This window comes from Anopheles merus, chromosome 2L (assembly GCF_017562075.2).
Source record: "Anopheles merus strain MAF chromosome 2L, AmerM5.1, whole genome shotgun sequence".
In the NCBI taxonomy this organism is placed as follows: Eukaryota; Metazoa; Arthropoda; class Insecta; order Diptera; family Culicidae; genus Anopheles; species Anopheles merus.
Window position 1 is genome coordinate 11,154,426 of NC_054083.1, and position 26,874 is coordinate 11,181,299.

A 26,874-nucleotide genomic window follows, 5' to 3' on the forward strand; every position below is an offset into this window, starting at 1 on the left:
AAAATAAAAATTTATAATGTTTCAACTTGTAGATAGTTAAAATAATGTTCATCCTTAAATGCTAAATCATAATGGTTTAAATTAACAAAAAAATATTATTTACATGGTATTTAGTTCAGATAACCCTTCATATGGCATGCCATGCCCACAGTGTAACCTTCAAGCATATGGTTTAGTGATGTGAAATACGGAACGGAGTCGTGGATACGCTCCGACTCTGGCATTTAATTAAAACAGGAGTCGAATCCTACAATTTTAAACGAGCCCAGACGACTCTGGATGCTTTTGGATGAATTTGAAAAGTTAGGCGAAACAGTCAAGGATCCTATTAATTTGTTATTTTAATTATACTTAATATTTACACCCGGATTCATTCAGACTCATCCGGACTCAACCGGAGTCATCGTAAGTAGTCTTGAGTAATCAGGATTCGTATGGATACATTTAGATTCTCAGCATCCGTATTTGTTCAAGAAAACAAGAATTAAACAATACAGCATTACAGTTACAGCAAAAAGTTTATTGTAATCAATTTTACCGAAGATTCCGCGTTCAACCTATCAGTCAATTTTGAACTAAAACTATGTATTGGGGTGGAACGCATTGATTTTTGTTTTTCACTAAAACATCACACAGCGGTTGCAGCGTATAAATAGCTTGTAAAGCAACTTCTAATGGCTTAGAACAGGAATAAATCCTTCATTTTGGTTTGAAGCAACAGTAGCTTGACGTTATTGCTGGAATTATAAGTAGGATTTGTCAATAAATACGATTACACATTCATGTACAGTGATATTTTTTTGTAGATTTGTCTTTGAAAGCAATAGCGTCTTTTGGGCTATAGCGTTGTTGTTAAACGTTTCCCTTAAGCTAAATACACCACTTTAAAGTAAGTAGATTGTTTTTATCACCTCATCGTTCAATCGTAAAACCCAGTCACATTTACGGAACTCCAGTTTGCCTAAAAATATTGAGGGAAAAAATAAAATTAATCACTAAACAAATTTAACCGTAGTACGTCGTTTGACTTACGTACCTGAATACCGAGAATCCATCCAGTGCCTGCTGGATTCAAGGGCGTAATACCGCTACGTTTGCATACGTAGCCAGATTGGGAGACGGCAAATACGTGCTCGCTAACCGAAACGTTCTTAAACCCACTGTTTCCCTCATAGTGCGGAGGATCATTCAGAACGTTGGGCAGTAGCTGCCAGTGGCTACCCTCCGGAAAGGTTCCGTTAATTTCCTTCCGCACCGAAAGCCGCCCAACCGTATCCAATGCCCAGATGCCACACTTTCCTGTCGAGATTTGCTTAAAACTAACGCCTCCCGGTGGTTCAATCAGTTGCCATTTGCTGCCGAGTGGATTGTCCACCGTAATACCACATCGCAGGAATGCACTGCCATTTTTGCCCACCGTCCAAACTTTGTTGTCGTAAATACTAATACTGGTGAGGGGTTGATCGCATGGAACGTGTTCCCAGCCAGTACCCTGCAAAGAAATGGATCGAAACAGCCACCGTGAGGGGACATTGCAGAAAAAATACATCAATATTAACGATAAATAAAGTGGGCAAAAATTCGGAGTTGATTCCGATCTGACTGTGATAATTTCGTAACCGACTCCGGAAGATAGGTCCGTCAAGAATAATCCGAAGTCATTCCGAATGGTCGGAAATCGCCCGGAGTCGTTCGGAGTCGTTCGGTATCGGAGTCGACTGTAGTCGACCGGAGTTGTAGTCTTGCGGAGTCGTCCGGAATCGATTTGAGCCGGAGTCGTCAGGAATAGGCCGAAGTCGGCCTTCGAAACAAAGGGCTGTATATAAAGTGCACGTGTGCAAAGTGAGAGACAAAAACACAACGAAATGAAATGCCAGATCACAAGCACATTGCTCCTGTTGATTCCGACCGACTCCGATTCCGGTCGACTCCGATAGACTCTGGACGGCTCCGAATGACTCTGATTCTGGTCCACTTCAGCCGACTTCGGACGACTCCAACTCCGGACGACTTCCGACGACTCCGACTCCAAAAAACTCTAGGCGAATCCGGAGAAATTCGAACGACTCCAGACGACTCCAGATGTCTCTAGACGTCTCCGAACGACTCCGAACGACTCCGGAAGACTCCGAATCCAAGCGGGACTAATGGTTTCCATTTTGTCGGAGTCGGAATGTGAGTCAGATCGGAGTCGTGAGGGCGCTCCAATGTACACATCACTAATACAAACGCCATTTACCGCTGGCTGAGACTGGGAAACACCGCGACGGTACAGTACATCTCCGTTTGCCGCAATCGCCCAAACCGTGATGGTGCAGTCCGCATCATCGCTATCCGGCTGGAGCGCTACGTCCACCACCTTGGTGTTGCCGATTTCCTGCCACGGTCCGCTCGTCGTTAGCCGACACTTGCGGTACCAGCGGCGTCGTCGCACGTAGTCCGTGAACTGCTTTTTCGCATGGTACGAAGCAGGGAAATCGACCGCATACTGCCACCCGTCGCGATCGACCCCGCCCGGATTGTGGAAGTCTACCATCCAATCGCTGATCCACTGCCAGTGCATCGACAGCAGCTTGGCGTGCTCCTTGCTGCGCTTGTGCTTGCCCGTCACGTCGCTCCACATGTGCCGGTCGGTCGGCAGTCCGGTGGAGGAGAAGCCGGAAAGCGGATTCCAGCGCTGGTTCTCGTAGATGTAGTAGTTTTGCGTGTCCGTCATTACGTTGATGCCCTGGCTGCTCGTCTCCAGCCCCTTCAGGAACGCGCCGCCCCATCCGCCCGAGTACACCCAGGCCGTGTTGTCGTAACCGATGCCCCAAACGACACCGGCCTTGCTTGAGACGACCCGCTTCATGTGGCCCCCGATCTGGCGCCAGTACACATCGCGCAGCGGGATGATGATTCGCGGACTGTCGTACACGATCTGCAGTATCTTTACCCGGCCGCTGCTGTACAGACTGCACACGGTGTCCGGTGCGAGTCCGCTGCGGTAGTGAAACTTGGGATGCTCTTTGCCATTCACCTGCACCCGGAACCCGTCCGTATCGCTGTAGATTTCCAGCTTGAATTCTGCCCCCGGTGCGAACGATACCAGCTTGTCCCGTATTTCGTCCTCGCTCCACGCCGATGCTGCCATCGAGTTAAACACGGTCAAGTTCTCGTTAAACCTTGGATTGATGTGCAGCGGAATGTTGCGCTGCGTTTCCAGCTTGTGGCGCAACCGGACGGTCGGGTGGCCCTGCAGATCGAACCGCACCTGGTCGGCGTCGTCGTATATGAAGCCCGAAATTTCCAGCCGTGAACCGATAAGCATCCTGTGGAAAACGAACGAACAATATTAGCAAACGTTTCAGTATCCGTAGGAAGAGGAAGCGAAGACTCACCCATTATGAAGAGCTGTTAGGTAAGGTGTTTCGGTCGCTGTCAGATCGATTCGTTGGCGGTAGCTCTTGGCCGCTTCCTCCCACTGCGCTGACTCCAGATTGATCGGATCGAACACGAACACATCGCCCATCCCGGATGTTATCCACACCGAGCGGGCCGACGGTCGACCCTGCACCTCGTTGATTTGGCAGCAGACCGAGGTGAGATGCGAGATCCAATCCTCCAAATCCGTATCGCCGCTGAACTGCAGCTTCAATGGCGACGATCCCGGTGGCAGCCGAGGAGCATGGATGGCCAGCCGGGGGGAACCGGGCTCACTGCAGCACATGATGCACGTAATTTCGGACAGCGAGAACTGCATCTTGGTCGTAATGCCGTCCGAGTTGAGCACGGTCAGCGTGCCCGAGTCGGGCCCGGTACCCTGATTGTTCACCCATTCCAGCTCGATCAGACAGTCCTCGAACGGGTGGCCCGACTTGGCGCAGCGCGCTTCGCCCGATTTCACCCACGAGCTCATTTCAATCGCCTTTTCGTAGTGTGCAAAGGCGCCGCTCTCCATCTCGCCCGCTGGCAGACGTTTCTTGAGATCGTCCAGCAGCTGCAGCCGCCAGGATTGGTTCAGCTCTTCCGACGCGTTCTGCGAATAACTATCGTTGAACCAGTTCGGCAGTAGGGCCGGATCGACTGTGACGGCACCGGCGGAGCAGCCCACCCACTGTACCTCACAGTCGGTCCAGTTCTGCGACCCGCCGTGGTCTTCACACTCGCCAAACACGCCCGAATCGCGGGACGTTTCGCCCTCGAACACGCTCGAGTCCGTTTCCGGGTGTGCCTCTGTGCCGACCACCGAACCAACCGACCGGACTGGGCTCCAGGCGCGCGAGTTTTTCAGCTGCTTGCCCGAAATCTCGTACACCTCGTTGCTCACCGGGACGCTCGTGCCGGCCACACTCTCCAGCGACACCTTCTTGGCGAGCTTGCTCTCCACCAGACTTCCGACGTGCTGCTGTTGCTGCTGCTGCTGCTGTTGATGCTGTTTCGCTTCCAGCTGGGTCGCAAGCGCATCGGGCGACAATTCCGGTTTGTGCCACAGTTCCGGTCGGTTCTTCACGTTTGCCGTCGGTGCCGAACGGGACGTTTCCTCGATGCCCGCCCCGCCGGCCATCGTTCCGCCGCCAGCGGCACCCGCGTTGCCCGCTTCCTGCTGCAGCCGCTCCTTGTACAGGCTGTTCAAGCTGCGGTGCTTCGTCGTAGTAGGCGAGCTGTTTCCACTTTGCCGGCTGGTGAAGGAAAAATTACTCGACGTACGGCTGAGCTGCATCGGCAGCTGAATGAGGCGCCACTTCTTGCCGGTCGGATCGGTGCCCGACACGCCGGACCGGAAGTACAGGGCGCGATCTTCCGACCCGACGGCAAACACCTGATCGTTGGCCGCCACGGAGACGTACGAAATGTTGCCAACCATCTCCACCCACCCGCTCCCGATGGCGGCATCTTCGCTAACGCCCGACGCTTCCCCGTGTACGCCGCGCCGGAACCACACGTGATTGTCGTTCGTCACGCACCACACCGAGTTGGTGCCGACGGCCACTTGCGCGATCTTGAGATTGGTTCCGGGCGGTTTCACCTCCAGCCAATTGTTGCCGGTCAGTGTGTCCCGCGTGATGCCGGCCCGCACGATCGCTCGCCCGTTGTACAGCACGGCCCAGACCAGCCCGGTGGCACCGACCGATATCTGAGACACCTCGCACCCGGACGGTGTGGTAACTGCCGTCCAGCGCAACCCTTCCGGTGCGGTGGTACTGACGCCCGACCGGAACATCACCCGGCCGTGCGCCGTTACGGCCCACACCAGCAGCAGTCCTGGCGATGCGCCGGGCACATTGGCGCCGCCGATCGAAACGTCGATGAACGGTTCCTGCGTCGGATCTTTATGCAGTGGGGCGACAGCACACCAGGAGTTTAGCGCACAGTAGCGCCGGAAGCGTACCCACTTCCGGCGCCGGACGCACGACTTCCAGTTCTTCTGCGGATGGTAGGTGGCGGGAAAGTCGACCGCATACGTCCACCCGTCATGGTCGAGCGGCTGCCCGTCGAGGGTCAGATCGAGCTGCCACTCGCCCTCCCACTGCCACGCCATCGAGGGTAGCCGCACCTTGTCGATGTTTCGGTCGACGGTACCGTCCGCGTTGGAGAAATGGTACCGATCCGTCGGCAGCAAGCGGTTCGAGAAGCCTTCGATCGGCAGCCAGCGCTCGTTCTCGTACGCTTCCTCCTTGAGGCGTATCGGCACGTCTAGCCCGTGCACGTGCACGTACACCTGCCTGTCGCCCCCGATCGCCCACATAAAGTGTGGCACCACACAGATCTTCTTAAACTCCAGCCCGAGGTAGAGGAACTCGCGCCAGGCCGATCCGGAAGTGGATAGTGCATAGACACGGCCCTCATTGCTGTTGGCGAATAGCAGCGTGCTGGGCATGGCTCGACGCGACAAACTTCTCTTATTATGGGCAGTGCGGTGCCACTTATCCTTGAACGAGCACGACGACAATGACGACGACGAATTCCAAGTCAATAGTCGGTGGAGATACGAACGGCGAGCAGGTACTGTGATTGTGCAAACAAATCAGCCTGGTGTGTATCCTTGTCGCAAATAATCGATAACCGAGGTCGATCCGAAGGGGGAAGTAGGGATTGGGACAAAATGTTCACACGTTCGGTCACACCAGCCAGCACACGCACAGGATTTTTCACACAATGTACGCAGAGCAGATTACATTCGAACCATCGCGAGCGTGCAGTGTAATTACGTTCTATTACAATGTACACTCAGGTCACAGCCACTAGGTGTACTAGTAAAGTGTATCATCGTTTTTTAAATCACCACCCCTCCACACACAGCTATGCATAGAGCGATCGGAAAATTTTCGTTTGACAGTTCTCAAACAATGCCCGTTATGCCCTGTCGGAAAGCATCGCACACAAACATACTTCGAGCGAATGTAAACAAACAAGCCCTCCTCTCCCCCACCCCTTCCCCAAACACACACACACACACACTGGGCAATCGATACGGCCAGAGACGAATGTTGAGGGTTTTTTTACTAAATGCAAATCATACAGTTTTGAAACAAATGTTGGTGAAATTTTTCTTTAAAAAAATCATCGATTTATTTTTAAAATTTAACAAAAAAAGAATATTTTGTTTCATCCACTGACAAACAGCTGATTTGTCGTTTGCCCGGTTTTTGGCATTCGTGTAAATGTCAACAAACTAGTGGTGGGAGCTCGAAATCGGAACTACCCGGTTTCGATTCCGTGCTCAGAATCAATTCCGGAGCCGATTCTGGAGCCAATTCCGGAGTCAAAATCGGCTCCAAGTTCGGAATCGGGCAGGAAGTCGCAATTAACTCACGAATCGGAATCAGAATTGGCTCCGAAATCATATTAAGTTCTAGAATCGAAATAGTAGTTAAAGAAAAGACATCAGTTCCCGGAATCTCCATGAGAATGGATCGTTTACAAGTAAATCTGTGGGCCACGCCGGGGTACATTGTCCGTACTCGGTAATGTAATTTCTATTTTCACTAGCGCATCTGGCGGCGGCTGGTGGAAGCTTTTTTGTGTCATCGAGGGAATGGGCGTGTCGGATCTCAAATTTAAGTAGATTTTTCGCCGTTGTTAATGCAAAAATGACTGAAATACTTGCATAAAATATTTATCCAGATCCGCTAGTGAAAATCACAATTACACTAGCGATCACGGACATTACGGCGATTGTCCCCCGGCCTTAAGAAACCAAACACGCCAATACTCATGGAGATACCGAAATAGAATTTGATTCCAGAGCCGATTCTAATGGAGGAGCCAACTCCGATTCCGTAGCCGATTCCGAAACCGGTTCCTTGGCCGATTTCGATACCCGAGGTGATTCCGATTCCGGAACCAATTGCATAAATTCATTCCGGACCTACTATCTGGAATCGATTCCACAAAAATTCGGAGCTAGTCGGAATCGATTCCGTCCAAAACATCAATTTTTCCATCACCACAACGAAACATCAACAGTAAACAAAGGAGGCATAATTAACAAGTACCAAAAAAGACGCGTAAGTACAGTCTATAAGTAAAATAATCAAATTAAAACAAGTACGATGCTTGTAATGTTTTCACTTACAGATCTAATCAACCCTAAACTCCTCCCGATCCCGCTGTAACTGACAGTTGGAAGCAGCCAAAAGGTGATTCATCCAATGCAAACCCTTCATCTAATCACTCCTGTTGCGGTAATGTGTGCATTGCAGCAAGTGTCGCTATATGACGCAATGGTATGCACATTTCGATATTTATCGCAATACGTTCAATATAAAACACCGGAACGAAGCGCGGGCGCTCATCAGTTGTCAATGTCGGGCGGGTTTGCCACAGTGCCTGGACAGTGCTCGCAAAGTCTGAGTCATCAACGACACATCAACGATGGATAGAAGAAAATTTCACAGGAACAACTTTAAGGACGATCTGCTGCATTGGTGTGCGGCAAACAATTGGCCAAAAGAGGTGCAGAAGCGTTTGGAGAAGGGCGACAGTCCATACCGTGCGAACAAGGACGGATTATCGCCAATGCACGCGGCCATAGCACATGATGCGAATCTGGCCGTGAAGATACTGCTCGAGCGCTACGCCTCCGATGTGGCGATCGTGAAAGAGCACATGCAGAAGAGGTTCATGTGGAAAGCGGAAAACAATTGCTGGAAAAAGCGGCCCATCCTGGTGGCCTGCACCGAGGAGGAGTGCAAGCAAGTGGCGCTGTTGGCCAGCTCCTGCCCCTCGGCTATCCCGTTCAATGTGCAAGTGTTTGTGTTACTTCGATCGCCCACCGTGGACGACGTCAACCGGCTCGTCGCGCTGGACGTGTGCTCGGCGGAAAAGCACACCGACGTAATGCGCTGCATCAATGCGCTTCTGCCCAACGGGGTCGTTTCGCTGGACAAGACCGATTTGCGGACGGATTGTTTGACCTACCTGCAGACTGCCTGTCTGTACGATCGTGCCGGCATGGTGGCCCTGCTGGTTGCCCACGGCTCACAGCTGTCTGCTACGGGAGAGTACGAGAGCATTCCCCTGATGACTGCCATCCGTACGACGAAGATGTACATCGTTAAGCTGCTGCTCACGAAGTATATCAACCGATACGATCCAACTGTGCAGGACAGCAGACAAAGAAATGCGTTTCACATCGCGGTAGAGCAGAGCAATTCGCAAATGGTGGACTACGTACTGAAGGCTTTGATTGCCTATCGTAGAGAGCAATTTGGTGAAACGGAATCACAAGCGTTCAACCGCATCTTTACCCACCGGTGTGAAGAATACAGTTACATGACCACGTGGTCACTCATACGATCACATTCAAAAGAACAATGCAGCAAATATGTGGTACAGTATGGGCTGGACCTAGCGTACCAGAACGGTGAAAACGCGAACGTTGTAGAATTGTTAACGAGAAAGATAGCACTCGAGTACTGTTTCGAGGGAATCCGACGAAATGTGGACATTCTGAAGTTGGCAGCTTATGATGGGGAAAACGTACTCCATCATCTCTTCAAACACGATCATCTGGAGTTTGTGAAGGAGCTATACGAGCAGAATCCCTCTGTTAAACCCATCTTCGAAACCACAGCCGCGTTTCCAATCTTATGCATCACACTGAGGCACAGAAAGGTGGAAATGCTAAGGTTTATCCTGGACAATCATAAAGACTACCTACGATCCGAACCCGCCAAACTGCAGGAGTACGCTATCGGTCAGTCCTGGTTCGACAGGTCCGTGTATAGGGAGCCGTTTACATTGCTGGCAGCCGCATTCCCCGAGCAGCAGGATGTAATCAACCAAACCATTGCGGAAGCAATCAAACGTCAGCAGACTAAATGTAAGTATTGAGTGGAAGCGTATCTTTAGCGTAATTGTCACTCACGGTCGATCACATTTGCAGCTTTTACCGACCGATTCTACGCACTACAAAAATCGTTCGATGATGCTATGGCAGAGCTGAAAGCGGAAGGACTGCCGCTGGAACACGTGGTGGACGAGCGGAACAGGAACATTCTTCACCAGGCAGTGGATTGGGATGAGTTAGAGCTGATCAAAAACCTGCTGGCCTGTGGCACTGACCTACACCAAAAGGATGACGAAGGCAATTGGCCAATATTTTCGGTTCGAAGTATGGACGCGTTTGAATTGCTGTACGACAAATTGCGCATAGATCCAACGGTCACCAACGACCATGGGTACAATCTGCTGCATTTCGCCAGCAAGGTGGGAAGCTACTCCCGCCAAGCGATCCTCACGAAGCTGCTGGAGCTCGGGTTCGATATAAACCAGCCGACGCACGACGGTAATGTACCACTGTCTCTAGCGAACTGCTGTTCGACGGTCAGCTACCTGCTCAAGCAAGGTGCCGTAGTGGAGCTAGTGAACGGAAGCGCATTGGTGCAGACGTTGCACGGTAAGCAGCACTGTGCGGCTTGGGCTTTACTACCGAAAATTGCACACCTCAGCTGGTTCCCCGAGATTGCGCACGCTTTCCTGCCCTGGATGCTGGGCAATCAGAATCGTGACTTTTTCACCTGCAGCTGTGGTCGATATCTGGAACAGTATCCCGACATACGAAAAACGTTATTTGACAGTTTGTACAACCATTCCCGAACGGAAGCGGCCGAGTTCTTTCGGAAGGTGTGTCACCGGGCAATCAACGACGCGGCTCGTTGGTTTTTGGACTATGGCTACCAAATCGATTTCGACGTGCGCGACGAGTACGGCTGCACACCGCTGCTGGGTATGCTCGTGTACATGGAGGAACCCAATCTGGACGTGATAGAACGGTTGCTGCAGAAGGGCGTAACACTGAAAGCAAGGGATAACTGGGGGCGAAATCCGTTGATTGCGATTGCACACCGTTTTCGGAGCGCCCAATGGTACGGCCATTCGCTAAACACCATCGAGCTGCTGCTTGATCATGGTGTGGAAATTAACGCACAGGATGATAGTGGAAACACTGCCCTGCATTACGCGTTTGAGGAAATGCAGCTCGAGCTGGCGGAGCTATTAATGGCTCGCGGTGCAGATAGGAAGCTCAAAAACAACGCACAGAAACTGCCCTATCAGATGGTTCACAAAAGTTTGCAACCTATATATGCGTTCCTTGGTTAGGGAATAGAGAAGAGGACGCGTCAAAGAGCCGCAATGCACCAAAGATTCAAAACGTAAGCCCAGAAAGTACAAGTTCGAAATGTATTCTAGAAATAGTAACAAGAATAAATATAGAACCTTGCTATCTATCGATGGGCAGGGAGGAGTAGGTGGAGAAGGAGGAGCAACGCATATTGATGGTACATTTTGCTACCGGTTCGTTGATGTGTGAATGGAAAGAACGAACTCTTCATCTACCCAGCTACCGTTTCTGTGCCGTGCAATAAGGATTTATCAGCGTGCCGGAAGCAACGTTGTCGAGAATGATGATGATGATGATGATGATGTTCAACAAACTCTACTGCTGCCCCTTTACGAGATCGCGTATCGCGTATGCTGGCGATCGTGTGCTGGCTGGCTGGCTGGCTTGCCCGGAGAACCGTTCTGGCTTGCCCACACGCTAGTGGGGCATTTACGTTTCAGAACGTTATCAGGCACTCGTTCTTCTGCTGTGGGTTGTTATCAGCCACGTTTCGTCAGGCTCGTCCCGTTCTTCCTGTAGTTATCTCGCTTGCTTCCATGGAAATGTTATACATACGGTCCAGTGCAGACGAAAAGAGAAACAAAATAACACACCGAGCATCGTGCAACCATGCATCGGGTCGTGCGCTTGTGAACGCAGCCAGCCTTTCGGATGGTGTACCAACTCCAGCGACCAAGTTAGTCGCTGACTGAACGCGAACAGCTTCACTCGGCAAGGCAGAGTCAACGGCAAGAAAAGCCACCAGAGCGAACGCACGGTGCTCCTCTGTGCTTAATGTAGCGCTGTAGTCTGGCAAGGTGTATTCGTCGGTTCTGCGTTTAAAGCGTTTTGTGCAATTGAATATTGTGAATTGTGCTTCCACTATCACCGGTGACAGTGTACTACGCAAAGGCAGTCGAACGATCGAGCGCCAACGACGACACAGCTACAAAAGTGGCCACCGGGAGCGATGTTTAGATTTCATTCACCGTGCTCATTTACTCTGCTGTGTGCGATCGCACTAGGTAATGTGTTTAAATAGGAATATTTCGCCCAAAATTAAATACAAATGTGTTTTCTTCCCTTTGTATAAAAGGGAAGACAAAAACAAATCGAGTAAAATTGCTGAAATGCCTTCCACGTAAAACGCATTGCCTTCCCAGCTTTGTGAGATAGTGCCGTGGTCTGGATTTGTTCCTTCAGCATAGTCAAACAGTTATATCGCTTATCAGTCTAACGGTCTAGTTTCCTGTTTCTATTTGGGGCCCCTCCCGTTTTCCCTCACGATCTTACAGTGGCCGTACTTATCAGGTCGACGCAGAGCTGTGATCTGGACCAAACGCAACAGGGATGCCGGATAGATAACGGTCAGTGCACTTGTGCGTTTGGCTGCAAATCGGAATTTCGCTACGCCACCAAGAAGGAGTGCCAGGATGCATTGAAGGTTCGTTCCCCTTTTTATGCACACTACAGTCAAAGAGAGAGAGAGAATGACAAAGAGATTGACCCTTTTCATATTTTCCCAGGGACGCTCCAGTGACATCTGCAACCGACAGCCATGCATGAACGGGGGTACGTGCACGCAAGTAACGACAATGCCACAGTACAAGTGTCGCTGCGAAGGAACCGGCTACTGGGGCAACCGATGTCACCGAAGTAAGTAAAGAGAGAGAGAGAGAGAGAGAGAGTGCATGTGCACATATGGTGCATATTATTGTTGCGTGGGCTTATCGGCATCATTTTTTTCTGCTTTGCTTTCCAGTGTGTCCTAAACCCGACCAGCTGCCCCCGGGCACCAAGTTCCCTCACGAGTGTGTCGTTATTTAGATACTGGCTTTTGATTCCGTTCCTCCGTCACATAGTTAGATCCAATTAAATCAGTATACGTATAAGTCGAATCTCTACCGGGAAAGGGGCGCGAAAGAGAGACGGATTTAGTACAATGAAAAGAGTAGCAAAGTGTTTGTTTATCACTAACCCTGCACGCCCGTTTCTCCAAAACTTATAACCATACTGTACCCTTGTATGTGTCGCGCTGCACACTCTACACGCGGCATCATTTGTTACGACGAACCCGTAACGATAATACGCATTGATAAGCCTTTGCTTTCCCACATCATATGGGCACCCCTTTCACACTACCTACAGCAGCCGCAAACAGATGAAATAGCACTGTAATGCACGAAGCGGTTAGGACGGACGGAGTGTCTATAAAGAAAATGTACGTACTGGTGAATGATACAGCACACTGATCTAGAAACATTTCATAAAAACAACAACAACAAAGTCCCTCGCACCAAACACTACTCTAGCAAATACGACGAACAGTTTGAATCAAACTAGCTGTTAGACAATATTGTTTCACAATAAAGTTCTATTTTCAATAAATGAGTTGAATTATAAAATCCGATGGTACACTTATAGAAATAAGATGAGATTAATTAAAAAGATTACAGCTAATGAATAGAACGTTATTAATGAACTGTTGTAGACGCTCTTCTTTTCTTTGGCACAACTACAACAACCGTTGTCGGTCAAGGCCTGCTTGTACCCCTAGTGGAGGCTTGGTTTTCAGTGACTAATTTATCACACACACAGCAGAATAGTCAAGTCCTTCCTACACAATATGTATACTCAAAAACCACACAAAACACCTGAATGTCATCATACCATATCAGAAACGAAGAAAGAGAACGAAACCCGAAACATCAGTTTGTTTTGTGTAATGCTTATTTGGTTGTTTTGTTTGTTTGTTTGTTTGTTGTTGTTTGCTTGCTTGGTTTATTGGTTACATCAGAGCTTTGCGTGTTTACTTCGTTCAGTTACAATGTTGTATTGATTTCATTTGTTTTTTGTTGTTTTATGTAAATTTTACGTTTTTTTTTTGTTTCTTTTTTTGTTTTTTTTCTGTTATGTTTCATTTTTTTATTTTGTTCACCTGTAGAATTATAATCATGCTCATAGATACTGGTTCTGAACTGTTCTTTCTTTTCCCCTCTTTCGCATTATTCCTTCCTGTTATCGGGATCGGTCTTCTCCCTCTCGCTGTCTTCAGAAAAGCGCTCGGAAAGTTTACTTGTGTGTGTTGTGTATTTTGTGTTTTTCTTTTTCAATTTCAACTCGACCTAGAACAAAAATGTCATCCTTTGCAAGCAATTTCACTTGAAACAAAGAACCAGATGAAACTAGCTCGTTTACAACGTTCTAGGTTCATTAGTTCATCTAAACAAGAGGGTAGCATAGCTTGATAAGAATACATTTTTCCACCTTCACATGCAGGGTTCATAAGCTACTCCAGGACGCCGTCGTCGTTTATGTGCTGCCGTCATTCGTCCGCTGTGTCTGACAATTTGTGTTTCCGTTTTTTGATCGCTTTGCACATCAACTATTCAACATTAGTTTTAAATCGGGCCATCCTGAGCTAAAGCAACTTACGCACTAAAACACGTTACGCGCGCACCTGTTTGCGCCATTACAATACACGGGCACAGACACAGTTTTCGCAAATGTTTTTTGCATATGTTTGTTTGCAGTTTCTTTTTTTCTTTTGTAGCATGATTGCTTGCGCGACAATCAAAAGGGGAAAGAAAAACGTAAAAACCAACCGAATATAAATATCAGGCCATTGCTGTCCTATTATTATGCTGGCGGCGGTTGCAATGATTGCGTTTACTAAGCATTGTGTGTTACACGTTTACGATCACTCCTTTAAACGTTCCTTCATTTGATCCCGAAATGTTAATAATTGTTGTTGTATTATCTCTTTTTCGTTCTATATGTTCTATGTGTGTGAATGTGTCTTCTGTTGTGTTATCTGTTCTTTTTTTTTAGCTTAAAGTTTTACTTTAAAGCCAACCTTCTTTTTTTTCTTCTTGCCTGCAATTATTGTATGATAGTAGTTTTGCTTTTAATTATTCATTCATATTTGTTTGTTTCTTACTTTTGTTTCTGTTCTCATCTACATTACAAGCGTTATTATGTTCAGTACCGCATGTTCCTTTCTATGCCTGTAATGTATCGTTGTTGCTGGCACCAGTTGTCAATTGCTTCTTGCACTGCCATCCATGTTACAAGACGATGGCTCCTCTATACCGAATAACCTTTATTAACGTGTTGTTGTATATTTGCTTTGCTGATGGAGATTGTATATTTTCCGTGCTGCGTATTCGTCCATCAATTATTGTTCTATAAAAGTAACTAAAATCCTATACGAGAGTTCTTCCAAGCCAACAGATTCCTGTTGTGTGTACGTGTATGTGGCTGTATGTGTGTACGTGAGTATGTTTGTTTTGTTTACATATTGTTATTTTGTTAGCATTACAGATTTTACTCGTTAGCAGTTCCTGCATTCTCGTATAGGCAATAGAATTGCCAGCAGTGGTCGAATTTAAAAACATAAGACAATTGTTTCACACAGTTTTTGTGTTTGTTATCTCAAACCATTCATTACAGTTGCATTATTTGTATTGCTGAGCAGTAGAAGCGTTCGTCATCAAGTGACATTAATATCACTATACATGTTCCATCGTTACTTCCTTTCCTTCGCTTCGTGATTTTGTGTTTATGTGTGTTCTCTCATTTGCCGTCCACTAATTGCTAACGAATTCTACCTATGCCATCATTCGTATGTCTTGCTTTTGCATTGTTTTAGTATCAATTTGTTGCACAGACTAGATCATGTTTTATAAGAGGAAATATGCGTTGGGATACGTGTTTCTTTCAATAGCCTTTCCATTCTTTATGTTCTTCTTAACTTCACAAATGGTTTCGCTTTTCATACTTATTTTGTTTTTGCTCAGTTACACATAGTTGTTTTTTTTTTTCGTTACGTAGCTCTTATATTGAAAACATAACCTGACTTAACGTATAGATACAGAGTTCATAAAAGCCAATTTCAAAATAATCATAATCAAGTATAAAATAGTACGATTCGTTTCATTTTCATTGATGTGCACTTTCTTTTAGCAGCTCTTCAGGAAGTTGCATCATACAAACATCGTCTTCTTGTTTTTTAGAGTTATGCATTTCCGCTTTTCTACTCCCAACATATTGGCAATGAATGGAAAATAGTCAAGCTACAGCGAGGTTTCGCAGGAAAACACAAACATCGGTGCTCAAATTGAACAGCAGATGTTTGTCGTTCTCCGATTTAATCGCTGTTTCATATATTTCCATCGACTTACAATATATTCTTCGATAAAAAAGAAGAAAGAGATGATTCCCATGTAAATTGTACCGTTTTTGAGACAAGTTTACCTCTAATGCAAAAGAGCATGTCGTACGATGGAAGATGAAGGGAACATTTGGTTTGGTGTGGTACAAAGGGCAACAGGGAGGAAACGAATGAATACAGTTAGAAAGTGATGAATTAGATTCATACTTAGTTCCTACACATCTTACAGATTCTAAATGTAATGTGTTTGTAGTTTTGTAGGATCGAACTGATTCATACTGGTTTTGTTTCGTTGCAAAACCACATCTTTTAGTTTAATAATGTGTTCTTTTCGTTCGTGATGTATTCTATAGCTGAAAGTCAAAGCATTACATATTCCATGCCGTTTTTCCGAGGGTCAATTTCAAATGTTGACGTTGCAATAAAAAGATAAAACATATTTTTTTCGATTTTAGTTCAGTTAACTCAAAGCACATTTTATAAACCGTAGCGATAATATTCGCATAGCATGAAGTCAAAACAAAAAAGAAGTTTTCATAATTGTGCCACACACTGCTTGTGATCGGTTAGAATTATATTTACTTTTTAATAATTTTGTATTCAATCCCAACAAAACAAAACAAAAAAAAACTATTCAAGGCCCAAATAAAAAAACATGACACTAGAATTCTATACTTTGAATTAGTTATTTATATTGTTTAAAAATAAAACAAAACTATTCGATTTACGCAACGTCTGCACAAATTTACACCTCCGTATGCATCCAATATAATGAAATGTTTCGACTAGCGCAAGAATTGCGAACATCGATTGCGAATATTCTGACGAAATCATCACATCAGAAATGAAGAACCGGTACTTTTTACCATAATTCTAAATAATAACTAATCAATTGTCTACCGACAATAAGGATAATGTAAATATACGTTAAATCTTCGGGCACATTTGTTTCCAGATAAGGTATCCTGTTGTTTGTTTATGAATGTTAAAATTAGTCTTCGATGTAAATTAGGCTGTAACTAAGGTTTCAAACACTTTTCGTGTTTCTTTTCTTTTAAATGAAGATAGTTTTTTTTAATTCACACATCCTGTTTGGCAGTGCGAAATGATCAACGCAACAATAAGCGTAGTATTTTGCTTCGTTTCGCAAGCAGTAACCATTAAACAAAGTTTTGGTTTCATCACATGTGTTGTTTATGTTCCATTGATGATACTTTTTGCATTGTATTTATTGTTGTTTCGTATGCCTCCTGCAACACGTTACTTTTTATAGCAAATTATTTATAACGTTCAATTGATTAACTAAAATAGATAGGCATACACAACTTTTTTGTTTTTTTTTTTGTTTTTCAAAGAAACCGAAATACAAACATGAAACTGAGTAAAAATGAAGAGTAATTGGTATAATTTTATTACAATCTGCTAATTTCGTTTTCGTTACTTATTATTCATTTGCTGGATATATACCTGTGACATAATTGTAGAAAAAAATAAACCCAATAAGAACGAAATAATAAAATAATCGCCTCTCAGCTTCCATAAACAATTTTAAGAAAGAAACATAGAAAATGAACATTTTACATACCAACTAAACGAGGAGTTCTGGCAGATGCATGGAAGCCTTTCGTACCGTCCGGCCCTTTCGGTGCACGAATGACAGTTAGACGTGGTCCACTATCATCTACGGAGTTTAGCTTGATGCGGGAAATCAGTCGTTCGGGCCGCGGTCCATTCGCATCGTTTATTTTAACAACGTTGCATGCAGAGGTTTTACCATTCCGCTGTTCAATAGACAGTGAAAAGGATAACGATTAATAATAATGTCACAAACCCGTTCAGCATAACACTTCATATCAACATCCAAATTATTTTCAAACAGAATGTAAAAAACATCATTTTAATTTTTTTATAAGCAGTGGTACGCATACTATACACTTGCCTGATTAGTAACGATGGAAAACTCTACCGTATCTCCGAGATACAGATTTACGTTTCCTTGAACATCGGACATGTGGAAAAACAATTTTTTCCCTTCGTCCACTTCGAAATCCAAAAATCCGAACTGTCCCTTAATTGAATCTACCTTGGCTTGCTTTTTGGTACGAACGGGAGCAATCTGGAACGGAAATATAAGAATTATGGAAAACCATATAGAAGCTACGAATCATGAACAGTATCACAAACAGTACATACCTCCATTGCACGATTTAGCTCGTCGATCTTGAATGTTACTACATCATCCTTCTGCAGCAGATCGCGATGATTCTTTAGACTGGTAATACCAAACTCGTGAGTTGACAATGTGTCGCCGTGCTCGTTCTTCACCTGCACCAAACCGCTGTATTCGACCTGTTCCGGATTGATGCAGCGCAATGGACGCAGGACGGATCCATTGAAGCTAGAGGGTAAAACTTTCGGTTGCTGAATCGTTCCTTTCGGTAGCACTTTAACGTTCTCTGCCGGAATGCAGTTGCCCGCATTGATGGCATTACGTGTAGAGAGCGTATATTCTACTTCATGTCCCAACTCCAATGTATTGCTATTGCCGACAAAGTTGCTGAAGTGGAAAAATACTTCCTGGTCGTGCTCGACCGTTTCAATGAAACCGAAATTTTCCTGCAAAATAAATTTGTTGATTATCGTTGGAAATAATAGTATATCGAACGCACTTGTCTGTCGATTTTGAACATACCTTCAAGACCGCAATGAATCCATGGTGAATTTTTCCTGGCTTAATGTTGCCATTGGTATAGTTAGACTTCAATACCGAATTACCATTCGCTCTAGACCCATTGCTAAGGCCAGACGTAGGCGATTGTGACGATTGAACCGTTCCAACCGTTAGCTGCGTATCGACAGCAATGGGAGATTGCTGCAATTGCTGATGCATGGGTTGTTGATGCAATAGTTGCGGCTGTTGCAGAGCTTGATGCGTGTTAGAAGTGATCTCCACAATGTTCGTTGCGATCAATTCTTTGTTACGTTTTACCTACATAAACCAAGATCAAGAACATTATTCGGTTGAAATAAGGAAATTATTCCGCTAAACACCAAACTGATCCCGCAAAACCTCCTCGATAGACGTTCTGTTCACGCCATCGCTGGGTTCATGTTCCATTGATGGGAAGATTGGCGTTTAAGCAAATGAAGGGAACTAAACCAGCCTTAAACTTTACCTGACAAATATTGAATCTGACTTTATCACCCACACGTGGTGGCTTATCACAATCTTTCAAGAAATACATTATAGTCTTTTTGTTTGGACCTTGGCCGTATGTTATGACGCCGCCCTCGGTGCGTTCCTGTGATTTGATAGGACTTTTAGGCGCCTCGCGGGATACGACGCCTTCAACGTTGCTCTCGATTAGAGTTTCAAACTTAACCGTACCAATGGGCAAATGTTTGATACGGATAGCGCTTTGGCGGTTGTTAGCAAAGCTGGATCCAGGATCTTGAATGACGGTAAATTCAACCTCGTCATCGACGCAAATTTCACGGCTCTGAAAAAAAAAAATGGAAGGAACGAATTAATCAGATGAAAAAGATCAAAATAAAGATTAGCACCAGTCGAAGAGCAGTAACGTCTATCCTAAATACTGTTACAGCGTCACACTTACCGTATCTAGCACTTCAGTAAAATGGAAAAATAGACGAACGCTTCGCTCGACGCAGCGCAGAAAGCCAAAGCCTTCCTTTAACGACGCGACAACGCCTTGCTCACGCTTTTCACCGCTCACTTGGAATGTTTCGTCGAGCAGGGAAATGGATGTGGCCCGTTGCAGCTGATCGCGGCGATCGGTCGCAAGCAAAAACTGTACCCAATCTCCGTGACGCAGCGTGTAGTCTCCTTTCTGATCCTTGTCTCCGAATGGCACTTCTACCTCCGAGTGGTCGGCCGCACGGTAGCGAATGCGCCCCGGCAGCGGATCGTTTGTCTGCTGACGTGCCGGATTATTACGATCAAGTGGCTTCAGCACCTGTCCCTTGTAGATGGTCGTATCGACATCCTCGAAGATTACCGATCCCGGTGGCAAACGAGCGATATTGCATGCCACTTCTTTCCCCTGATACACATATAAGAATAAAATATTTCGTCCATTATTGCACTCATTTCCGGTACGCGTGAAGGGATTAGTGAACACTTACATTTCTGGTTTGGATAATAAATTCAACATCATCGCCAGGACGAAGTTCGATAGTGTTATCCGCTTCCGAGAAATGGAAAAAGATCTCTTTCACCACATCGGCCCGCTCGATAAAGCCGAATGTGTCTTTCATAGAGCAGACGACACCGCGATACTTGACCGGGTGTGCCGGGTTTTCCAGCCGGATGTGACAAGCACCGAGGTTACCTCTGTAAAATTCCAACAGAATAACAATACAATGCAATGGTCTACTGTTGTGGTTATGCAAGGATATGCCGCAGAAGTGTCGCTTACCTTTGATTTGTAGCTATTTGAAAGCTAACCTTGTCACCCGAACGTAGCGAAACGTTTCCTTCGACATCATCTTTGGTATACGGTAGGAAGAAGCATTCGCCCCGGTTCTCATAGCTAATGCGCCCGGTCGTAGTGTCGCTCGAGGTGGAAGAGCTCGTATTGCCTCCCGAAGGGGCGGAGTCGCACTTCAGCTCGGTCGTAACGGTGCCGGTAACGCGCTCCTCGGACAGTACTACCTCCGGGGCGATCTTCGTCACCTGGCTAGCGATCGGTTTCCCGGTACGTCTGTCGTACGTCATTTCAAACTCCACTGGATCGCCAATCTTCAGATGCTCGATATTGCCCCCGAACTGCGAGAAGTGGAAGAAGAGTCGAGCCTGTCGCTCACAGCACTGGATAAACCCGTACGAATGCTGTAAATAAATGGAAGGTGACAGACACATTTATAACATCATCAAATGAATCGTGGTCGCTCATTCGGCTTTTGATGTCCTCCGATTGCGCACGTACCAGCAATTTTTCAATGATGCCAGTCTCGCGCGTTCCCTGGCTAGCGTCGACACCATTCGTGTTCTGGCCGGACGAGTACGAATTGTTCGCACTGTTCATGTTGTTCGGAACGCTCATCATAGCGTTAGCATTGAACACTCCGATAGTGCCCGTCGTGCCGGTATTGCCCATCACGCTCATGGCATCGCCACCACCGAAAACACCTTGATTCGGAGCTGCCATCGTAGTCGCTTCGATGCTAAACGTACCGATCGGTGGGAAAACATTCGATGGGTTTATAGACTGCCGGGGAGCAGACGGTTGGTTCGTTTGGCCGCTGTAGAACACATCGCTGCGTTGGCCGTACGCAACATAATCCATAAATGAAGCTGTAAATAAACGGTAAGTGCAAAAGCATTACATTAAATGATTGTAACATTAATTTTTGTTTCGGTCAAACTGGTCACTGATCGTTAACTGCCATCACCGATTTTCAAATACTCCATAATCTACGACGTAAACTAGAAGTTCTAAATTTTGATCATCCCTGTTCCCACGGCCCTATTTTCTCGTAGAGCATATGTACTAGAATGGTGTATGTTTTTGTATGTTACTATGATCGCTTTCAAAAACAATACGAACAGCCCCGTTCCTAATAAACAGGTACAACAAAAATCGGGTTCAAGGTTTAGCGTTTGGATTTGCATTATGGTATAAATAATTAAGATAAAGAATTTAGAATTTAGGAGAATTTAGCTCATACAGTACAAAGTTTTAAAAATCCAACACGAGAGCAATGAAATAATGAAACGCCACTTATTATAATTGCAACCTTATAAACCTATTTTGTTATAGCATAATCATTTCGCTAATGCCCATCCAAGCAACACTTACCATCGGCAGAACGGAAAGGTTTCGTTTGGCTTCCCATGGTGATGATGATCGTTGACACACAAAAAGAAGATTCTTGGCTTTTGTTTGCTCACTTAACACGAACTGGTTTGTTGAGACAATTCAACCAATCAGGAAAAAAACGGTAGACTCGCCGTCAAAATGAAACGTTCAGCAAGTAGTAATGCGTTCCGTTCCTACCGGTGAACAGCAAATGTGATCACGTTATGGGTTTAGAAGCCTCACAGATTGCAAATTTGACACTTTCTTCTGGATGGAAAACTTAAAAGAACCACACACACTTCGCCGTCGCTACGGACTGCGTTTGTGTCCGGAGGATCGACTCTTCTTCCACTTCACCGTTCACGAACCGGGTTGCAATGGTGGACTAATTGTAATGCTTTTTAGTATATTGGTTTAACCCAAATCTTGCCTGTATTGTTTTCTATGCCTCACCCGAAAAAGGTCTATTAATTTCACCGTTCTCGCCTTTGGTTCGATTCCGTTGATACAATGTTCCGACAGCTGGTTAATCTCTTTCTATCTCACGCACACGCACGCACCGCTCACACTTCACTAAGCCCGCAAGCGATTTTTCTCACGATCCGTTTTTATCGTGCGTGTTTGGGAAGTTTGCATGCAGCTCGTTTTGTCCAGAATTTGTTACTAATGTTTGTATATCGTCACTTTTACTTGTTTCAAGAGTGTTCTAATGTTTCTAACACTCCGCTACTATCTTACACGCTAGCGCTTTGTTGTGTTGTTGTTTTTTTTATTACTTTTATTTTTAGTAGTATGCAATTGTTTCGCTTGTTTATCGCTTAGTTTGGTTTCCGTTATATTCACAAATCAGCCTTATCAGATATTCGTGTATGTATGTGTGTGTGTTTTTTTTGTATGTGGCGCGTTATGTTTATGCTGCAACGACAAGCGCTGTAGATGATTTCTACCCCGATTGTTGTGTGTTTAACGTTTCCGACCACTTTACAAGCTTGTTTTGTTGTGGTTTTTATTACTTTTTGTTTTAGCAAATGCGATTGTATCACCACGGGATGGGGTTTAAAAAACAAGTGTCACAATATTAGGAAAAATTGAAGTGTTCTTCAATATGAGAAGCAAGAACAATCACTATTTCGGGACTGGAAGATACCAGCTCTCCGTCAATCCGTCGTGTTTGATGAAACAATTTTGTGAAGCCTTATTTTTTTTTAATCTCCGCAATGGGTTCAACTTCTTACGCGAGCATTTGAGCGCTTTGGAGCAAACGGAATCTGTTCCTTGGAATTTGAAACATTTCACAGAGCCAAATCACACTTCAATTACGACGACCGTTCGTTTTACGGAGCTTTATTCACTATTTTGTTCGGCGGATTTTTTGAACTGCTTTAACACAAACACTTTACGCTTTTGGAGCAAGTCAACGAATGTACATGATATATCGGAGATTCAGCATACAACCGGACTGGATAGATTGAAATAAGGTTCGTTGCCGCGATACGGAAACGCACGAACGAAATACCGCGACGGATAAACAGGGGAACGGTTTATCATACGAAGTTGCTGAATGTTTCGCTTACTTTTCTGCTAGGTGGCTTCTCAAATGCATACAGCAGAACCGCGGATAATGCTGCCCACACCTGCACGTATGTACGTATGCATAGAACACTCTTGCCGTAGCTGCTGGCGATGATTTTCCTCCAAATGCGTTGAGTTTTTATTTACTACTTTAGACGAACGCGCTCAGGACCGAATTTGCAGGCGTATTCTTTGTTTCAATGTCTCGCTATAACGCAGCACCGTAGCATTACGCCACAAAAGTGTGTGTTTGTTTTCTTGTATTGTTTTTTTTTTTTTTGCTTTACGTTCTCGTTTGTCTTGTGTTTTGGTTACGGTAAGCCTAACTTAGTTTCACTTTAATAAACATATGCTTATTTTGTTATATTTTTTAAATTTTATCACAGAATGGTTTTATTTGTATGTTTTTCTCTATCACTCCCTCGCTTGACTTTTTTTTTGTGTTTCTCACCGTGTTTTCTCTTCGCTTCGCTGCAACTTGTTTTACGACAGTCTTGTTTTTTTGTTTTAATTATTCAAGCTACCATTTCCGACGATTGGCCAGTGTTCATGGTTTGCGTACACTAATCACTTTTACTATCAGCGAATTTACACCCCAAACACACACGCACATACGCAAACTATACACGAATCGCACCTTATCAGTCCGGTGTTATTTTACGTCCACAGTACACCACACCACTGTGCGCACTATAGTGTTTCACCACAAACACACACACTACCAACAGATAACCCTCCGTTGTTGCGGAGACGGAAAGCCGTTACCGGGTTGCTTTTCAAAGCGCCGTCAGATGAACGGAAGCGGTACACGATATTCCAGCCTAACAACAGCTCTGGGGCGGTATTAGGATGCCCAAAGATGAGGAAGTATACTTTATGTGCGTGTTTGCTGTTTCTCACTAGACACTGGGATAGAGTAACAAAACGGTTGTCCTGTCCAGCTCTTGTGTAAACTTATGTAGGCAAAGCGAAAAATATTGCTGTATGTTGTTGTTTGTTAAGGGTTTCCCAATCGTCTATCATGCACTTTGGAATCCTCGGCACGGTGTATTCTCGACCAAACGGGGTTTACGCGTGTTGTTGGCTGCTTTCGTTATTCCACCATTTATTTTGCGATGGCCAGACCAGTGTCAGTGGAGTCGTTTATCGTTACCGGGTAGCACATGTGACTTCCTATTTTCTCCCACACTATTATGCGTGTGATTCGATGAAGTGTGCCAGCAATATGGCTGTATTGTGGTGATAGTTTGTACTTCTATTTTTGACGATTTGGTTTTAGTAGTTCGCAGTTTCCGATCGGCAGCACAGACACTCTTTCTGGACAAATCTTCATGAATGGTTTGCTATTTCTATTGAGAGCACCACTAACACGTGAGCGATAAGCGCTGTACACACGATGCAGAATCGGTGTTGTTTGCTTACGATCAAAACGGGAACCAGCTAAAAGGATGTTGCGAATGCAAAACGGTCGCGATCTTGACTTGGCTACTCACTTTGCACATAAAAATCGAAACGAAAAAAGGGAAATCAAAACCGAACGGAAACACTAATCACTTCTCGGTGTTTAGTCACAAAAGTTCTATCGTTCTATCGTTTAATCAGTGAACCAACTAGTTTCGTATAAACACTACACCACACACCATGCACGACGGGTTTCACTTCCTATTATGTTATTGTTGCTGCTGCTGTTACTGTTACACCTTTTTGCTCTTCTTTCGACGGTCCTTGTGTTGCGTGGTACAAAATCGCTTAAAACGTAATTGCGAATTGATTTTTGGTGTTACTACTAGTGTCGGATTACTCCCATACACTTCCAGACGTACGTACTGTGTGTTTTGGTCGTCAGGCAAATGTCCGCTGCTGCTGCTGCTGCTGGCTACGATGATGATGAATATTAATGTATTTTATATCTGACTGCTATGGCTGAGCTGATGTCGTTTGTTCCTCGTTTCTGTTTCAGTATATTGATCTTATTGTTATATGACTGCTGCTGATCTTTTGTTCCACCCTTCCTTGATCTTGAGAGGCGTCGCGCAAACAAACTGTGTGTTCTTTATACGGGACACGCGGGGTGGTTCCGGTACTCGAGAGAAAATGATGGCAATTTATACAGTTTGTTGTTTTGTCCTCTCTTTCTCTCTCTCTCTCTCTCTCTCTCTCTCTCTCTCAACTTTTTTCGTTACCCCGTGCGCCTGCTTCGCTTGCTTGCGTGCGGAACCGTAAATGTCGTAAATGCGTGCTAAGTTGTCCTTTGTGTGTTTGAATCTGTACGGAATTTTGTGGCCGACTATTGCTGATGAATGCGGCTGTTGTTATACACTCATATTTACCTCTCACGAACGCGTGTGCAAAACTTTTCACAACAACACTCTTACTGCAGATCCTTCCTGATCCTCCGGGATGTTAGGCGTAAATTGCTGACCGTTTTACCGCTTACTTCTACCGCTGCTCCGTAGCATTAACTACTATTTCTTCGTTTCCTAGTTTTTCGTCCTTCTGCTGGGAGTAGCAGTTCTGGTGCGATTTTTTTCTTCTGCTCCGTCCAGTAGCTTGATTTGACGAATTTAAAAAAAAAAAAGATGAAAACTGGAGATCACAATTTTTTACGGTTCATAAGGCTTTATGCTAGTGTGTTTTTTACGCTCGTTTCTGTCTGTTACGCTTAGCACGGTTCGGGTTCGCTGGTGTGCCTTACGCCCTGTTTTTCTTCCCTTATTTTAGCGTTCCTGCACAGTCCATGCGGATTGAAACATTTGCTTGCGATTACTCGCGCATCATTTTCATCGATGCACCGATGCCGTTGGTTGCATTAGCGGATGCAAATGCCTCCTGCAAGGGTTTTGCTAAGCATCGATTTTTCGATTTTTTCTCGTTATTAGTTCTTGGTTTCCTTTTACTTTCCCTTTCTTTTTTTTTTGGTAAAAATGGTTGAGTATTTTTCCAGTGATAGTTTTTTTTGTCTTTAATGAAACAATATTGTTGGGATTTGTTTGATTTTTGCAGCTGTTTTGTTGGTTTTGGAGTTGTTGGTAGATGTAGATTCGATTATACTGCTCTTTAGTCTAAAATAGCGGTTTAGTTACACAAGCTGTGAAAGAGAAGAGCACAACAAGACTTGTTAGAACATGAATGAAGAAGCATCGCAATCGGAAGATTTGTCATGTGCAGACAGTTTCTAGACTACTGGTGTTGGTGTGGTGGTGGTGTGGCGGAGACAGGTAGCAAAGTGGTTGCAAAAGTAGCTCCGTTCCGATGTGCGTGTGAAAGCTTTGACGGCTCCAATTTCTCCATTTTTTACTTCTCACTCAAGCCGTTTCACTCTACCATGCACCCCGCGATGTTCTAGCTCTCTTTCGCACAATCATCTAATTTTTCGGTATTCGCTAACACAAGCAAGGAATGGGTTTCACTTTTTCAATCAATGATACCAGCTTCGGATCAAGCGAAACGGGAAATCTAAATATCTTATATTGTTCAGCAAGCTTTCCACTTTCTTTGGGTAGTATTTTTAGCCAGAATAAAACAATTTCACATAGCAAATATTGATGAAGAAAAATCTTACCACGACCAAGCACACACTAACGACACAGTCAGCCATGTCATTTTTGTTCTTGGTTTAGCGGCCGGTAGATGGCACTAGCGTAACAAGATGCAGCAAATGGGTTGGATCATGATTTGTGTGCGTGTTTTGTGTCGAATGTTTTATCATTTAATTCAAC

General features: G+C 45.1%; 4 protein-coding genes across 7 annotated transcripts; 2 read left to right on the plus strand and 2 right to left on the minus strand.

The window, feature by feature from the left end:
- Positions 1–508: 508 nt before the first annotated feature.
- On the minus strand, positions 509–6,434 carry LOC121593344 (tectonin beta-propeller repeat-containing protein). The gene is made up of 4 exons (XM_041915609.1): positions 3,381–6,434; positions 2,240–3,311; positions 1,037–1,492; positions 509–961 (listed from the first exon to the last, which is right to left on the minus strand). The coding sequence occupies exons 1-4, from the start codon at positions 5,858–5,860 to the stop codon at positions 920–922; spliced, it is 4,050 nt and encodes a 1,349-aa protein (XP_041771543.1). The 5' UTR covers positions 5,861–6,434; the 3' UTR covers positions 509–919.
- Positions 6,435–7,010: 576 nt separating this feature from the next.
- Positions 7,011–10,686, plus strand: LOC121594432. The gene is made up of 3 exons (XM_041917676.1): positions 7,011–7,490; positions 7,561–9,307; positions 9,371–10,686. The coding sequence occupies exons 2-3, from the start codon at positions 7,858–7,860 to the stop codon at positions 10,585–10,587; spliced, it is 2,667 nt and encodes an 888-aa protein (XP_041773610.1). The 5' UTR covers positions 7,011–7,490; positions 7,561–7,857; the 3' UTR covers positions 10,588–10,686.
- Positions 10,687–11,295: 609 nt separating this feature from the next.
- Positions 11,296–12,979, plus strand: LOC121594434 (neurogenic locus notch homolog protein 1-like). The gene is made up of 4 exons (XM_041917677.1): positions 11,296–11,613; positions 11,884–12,032; positions 12,115–12,244; positions 12,351–12,979. The coding sequence occupies exons 1-4, from the start codon at positions 11,559–11,561 to the stop codon at positions 12,413–12,415; spliced, it is 399 nt and encodes a 132-aa protein (XP_041773611.1). The 5' UTR covers positions 11,296–11,558; the 3' UTR covers positions 12,416–12,979.
- A 508-nt stretch (positions 12,980–13,487) lies between these two features.
- Positions 13,488–26,801, minus strand: LOC121594431 (cold shock domain-containing protein E1). Of its 4 annotated transcripts, none has more exons than XM_041917672.1 (12): positions 26,718–26,801; positions 21,584–26,243; positions 20,711–21,078; positions 20,201–20,613; positions 19,908–20,115; positions 19,379–19,825; positions 18,938–19,261; positions 18,454–18,750; positions 17,955–18,377; positions 17,701–17,877; positions 17,347–17,542; positions 13,488–17,228 (listed from the first exon to the last, which is right to left on the minus strand). In XM_041917672.1, the coding sequence occupies exons 2-12, from the start codon at positions 21,618–21,620 to the stop codon at positions 17,206–17,208; spliced, it is 2,913 nt and encodes a 970-aa protein (XP_041773606.1). In that variant the 5' UTR covers positions 21,621–26,243; positions 26,718–26,801; the 3' UTR covers positions 13,488–17,205. The 4 variants fall into 4 exon arrangements, with proteins under 4 accessions (XP_041773606.1, XP_041773607.1, XP_041773609.1 ...); XM_041917673.1 differs by lacking the exon at positions 26,718–26,801 and adding an exon at positions 26,480–26,682; XM_041917675.1 differs by lacking the exons at positions 21,584–26,243; positions 26,718–26,801 and adding an exon at positions 21,177–21,288.
- Positions 26,802–26,874: the final 73 nt, after the last annotated feature.

What these genes read in the sequence shown, in the direction of transcription:
- LOC121593344 (XM_041915609.1), bottom strand. Translation starts at nt 5,860, where the DNA reads ATGCCCAGCACGCTGCTATTCGCCAACAGCAATGAGGGCCGTGTCTAT. An exon ending in TTTCCCAGTCTCAGCCAGCG is followed by an intron (nt 1,493 to 2,239) that starts GTAAATGGCGTT and finishes ATTTCTTTGCAG; the next exon opens with GGTACTGGCTGGGAACACGT. An exon ending in GATGGATTCTCGGTATTCAG is followed by an intron (nt 962 to 1,036) that starts GTACGTAAGTCA and finishes CAATATTTTTAG; the next exon opens with GCAAACTGGAGTTCCGTAAA.
- LOC121594432 (XM_041917676.1), top strand. Translation starts at nt 7,858, where the DNA reads ATGGATAGAAGAAAATTTCACAGGAACAACTTTAAGGACGATCTGCTG. An exon ending in CAAACGTCAGCAGACTAAAT is followed by an intron (nt 9,308 to 9,370) that starts GTAAGTATTGAG and finishes TCACATTTGCAG; the next exon opens with CTTTTACCGACCGATTCTAC.
- LOC121594434 (XM_041917677.1), top strand. Translation starts at nt 11,559, where the DNA reads ATGTTTAGATTTCATTCACCGTGCTCATTTACTCTGCTGTGTGCGATC. An exon ending in AGTGCCAGGATGCATTGAAG is followed by an intron (nt 12,033 to 12,114) that starts GTTCGTTCCCCT and finishes ATATTTTCCCAG; the next exon opens with GGACGCTCCAGTGACATCTG. An exon ending in GGGCAACCGATGTCACCGAA is followed by an intron (nt 12,245 to 12,350) that starts GTAAGTAAAGAG and finishes TTTGCTTTCCAG; the next exon opens with TGTGTCCTAAACCCGACCAG.
- LOC121594431 (XM_041917672.1), bottom strand. Translation starts at nt 21,620, where the DNA reads ATGGGAAGCCAAACGAAACCTTTCCGTTCTGCCGATG. An exon ending in CAAATAGCTACAAATCAAAG is followed by an intron (nt 20,116 to 20,200) that starts GTAAGCGACACT and finishes GGAATTTTACAG; the next exon opens with AGGTAACCTCGGTGCTTGTC. An exon ending in CAGAACTCCTCGTTTAGTTG is followed by an intron (nt 17,229 to 17,346) that starts GTATGTAAAATG and finishes ATTATGTCACAG; the next exon opens with GTATATATCCAGCAAATGAA.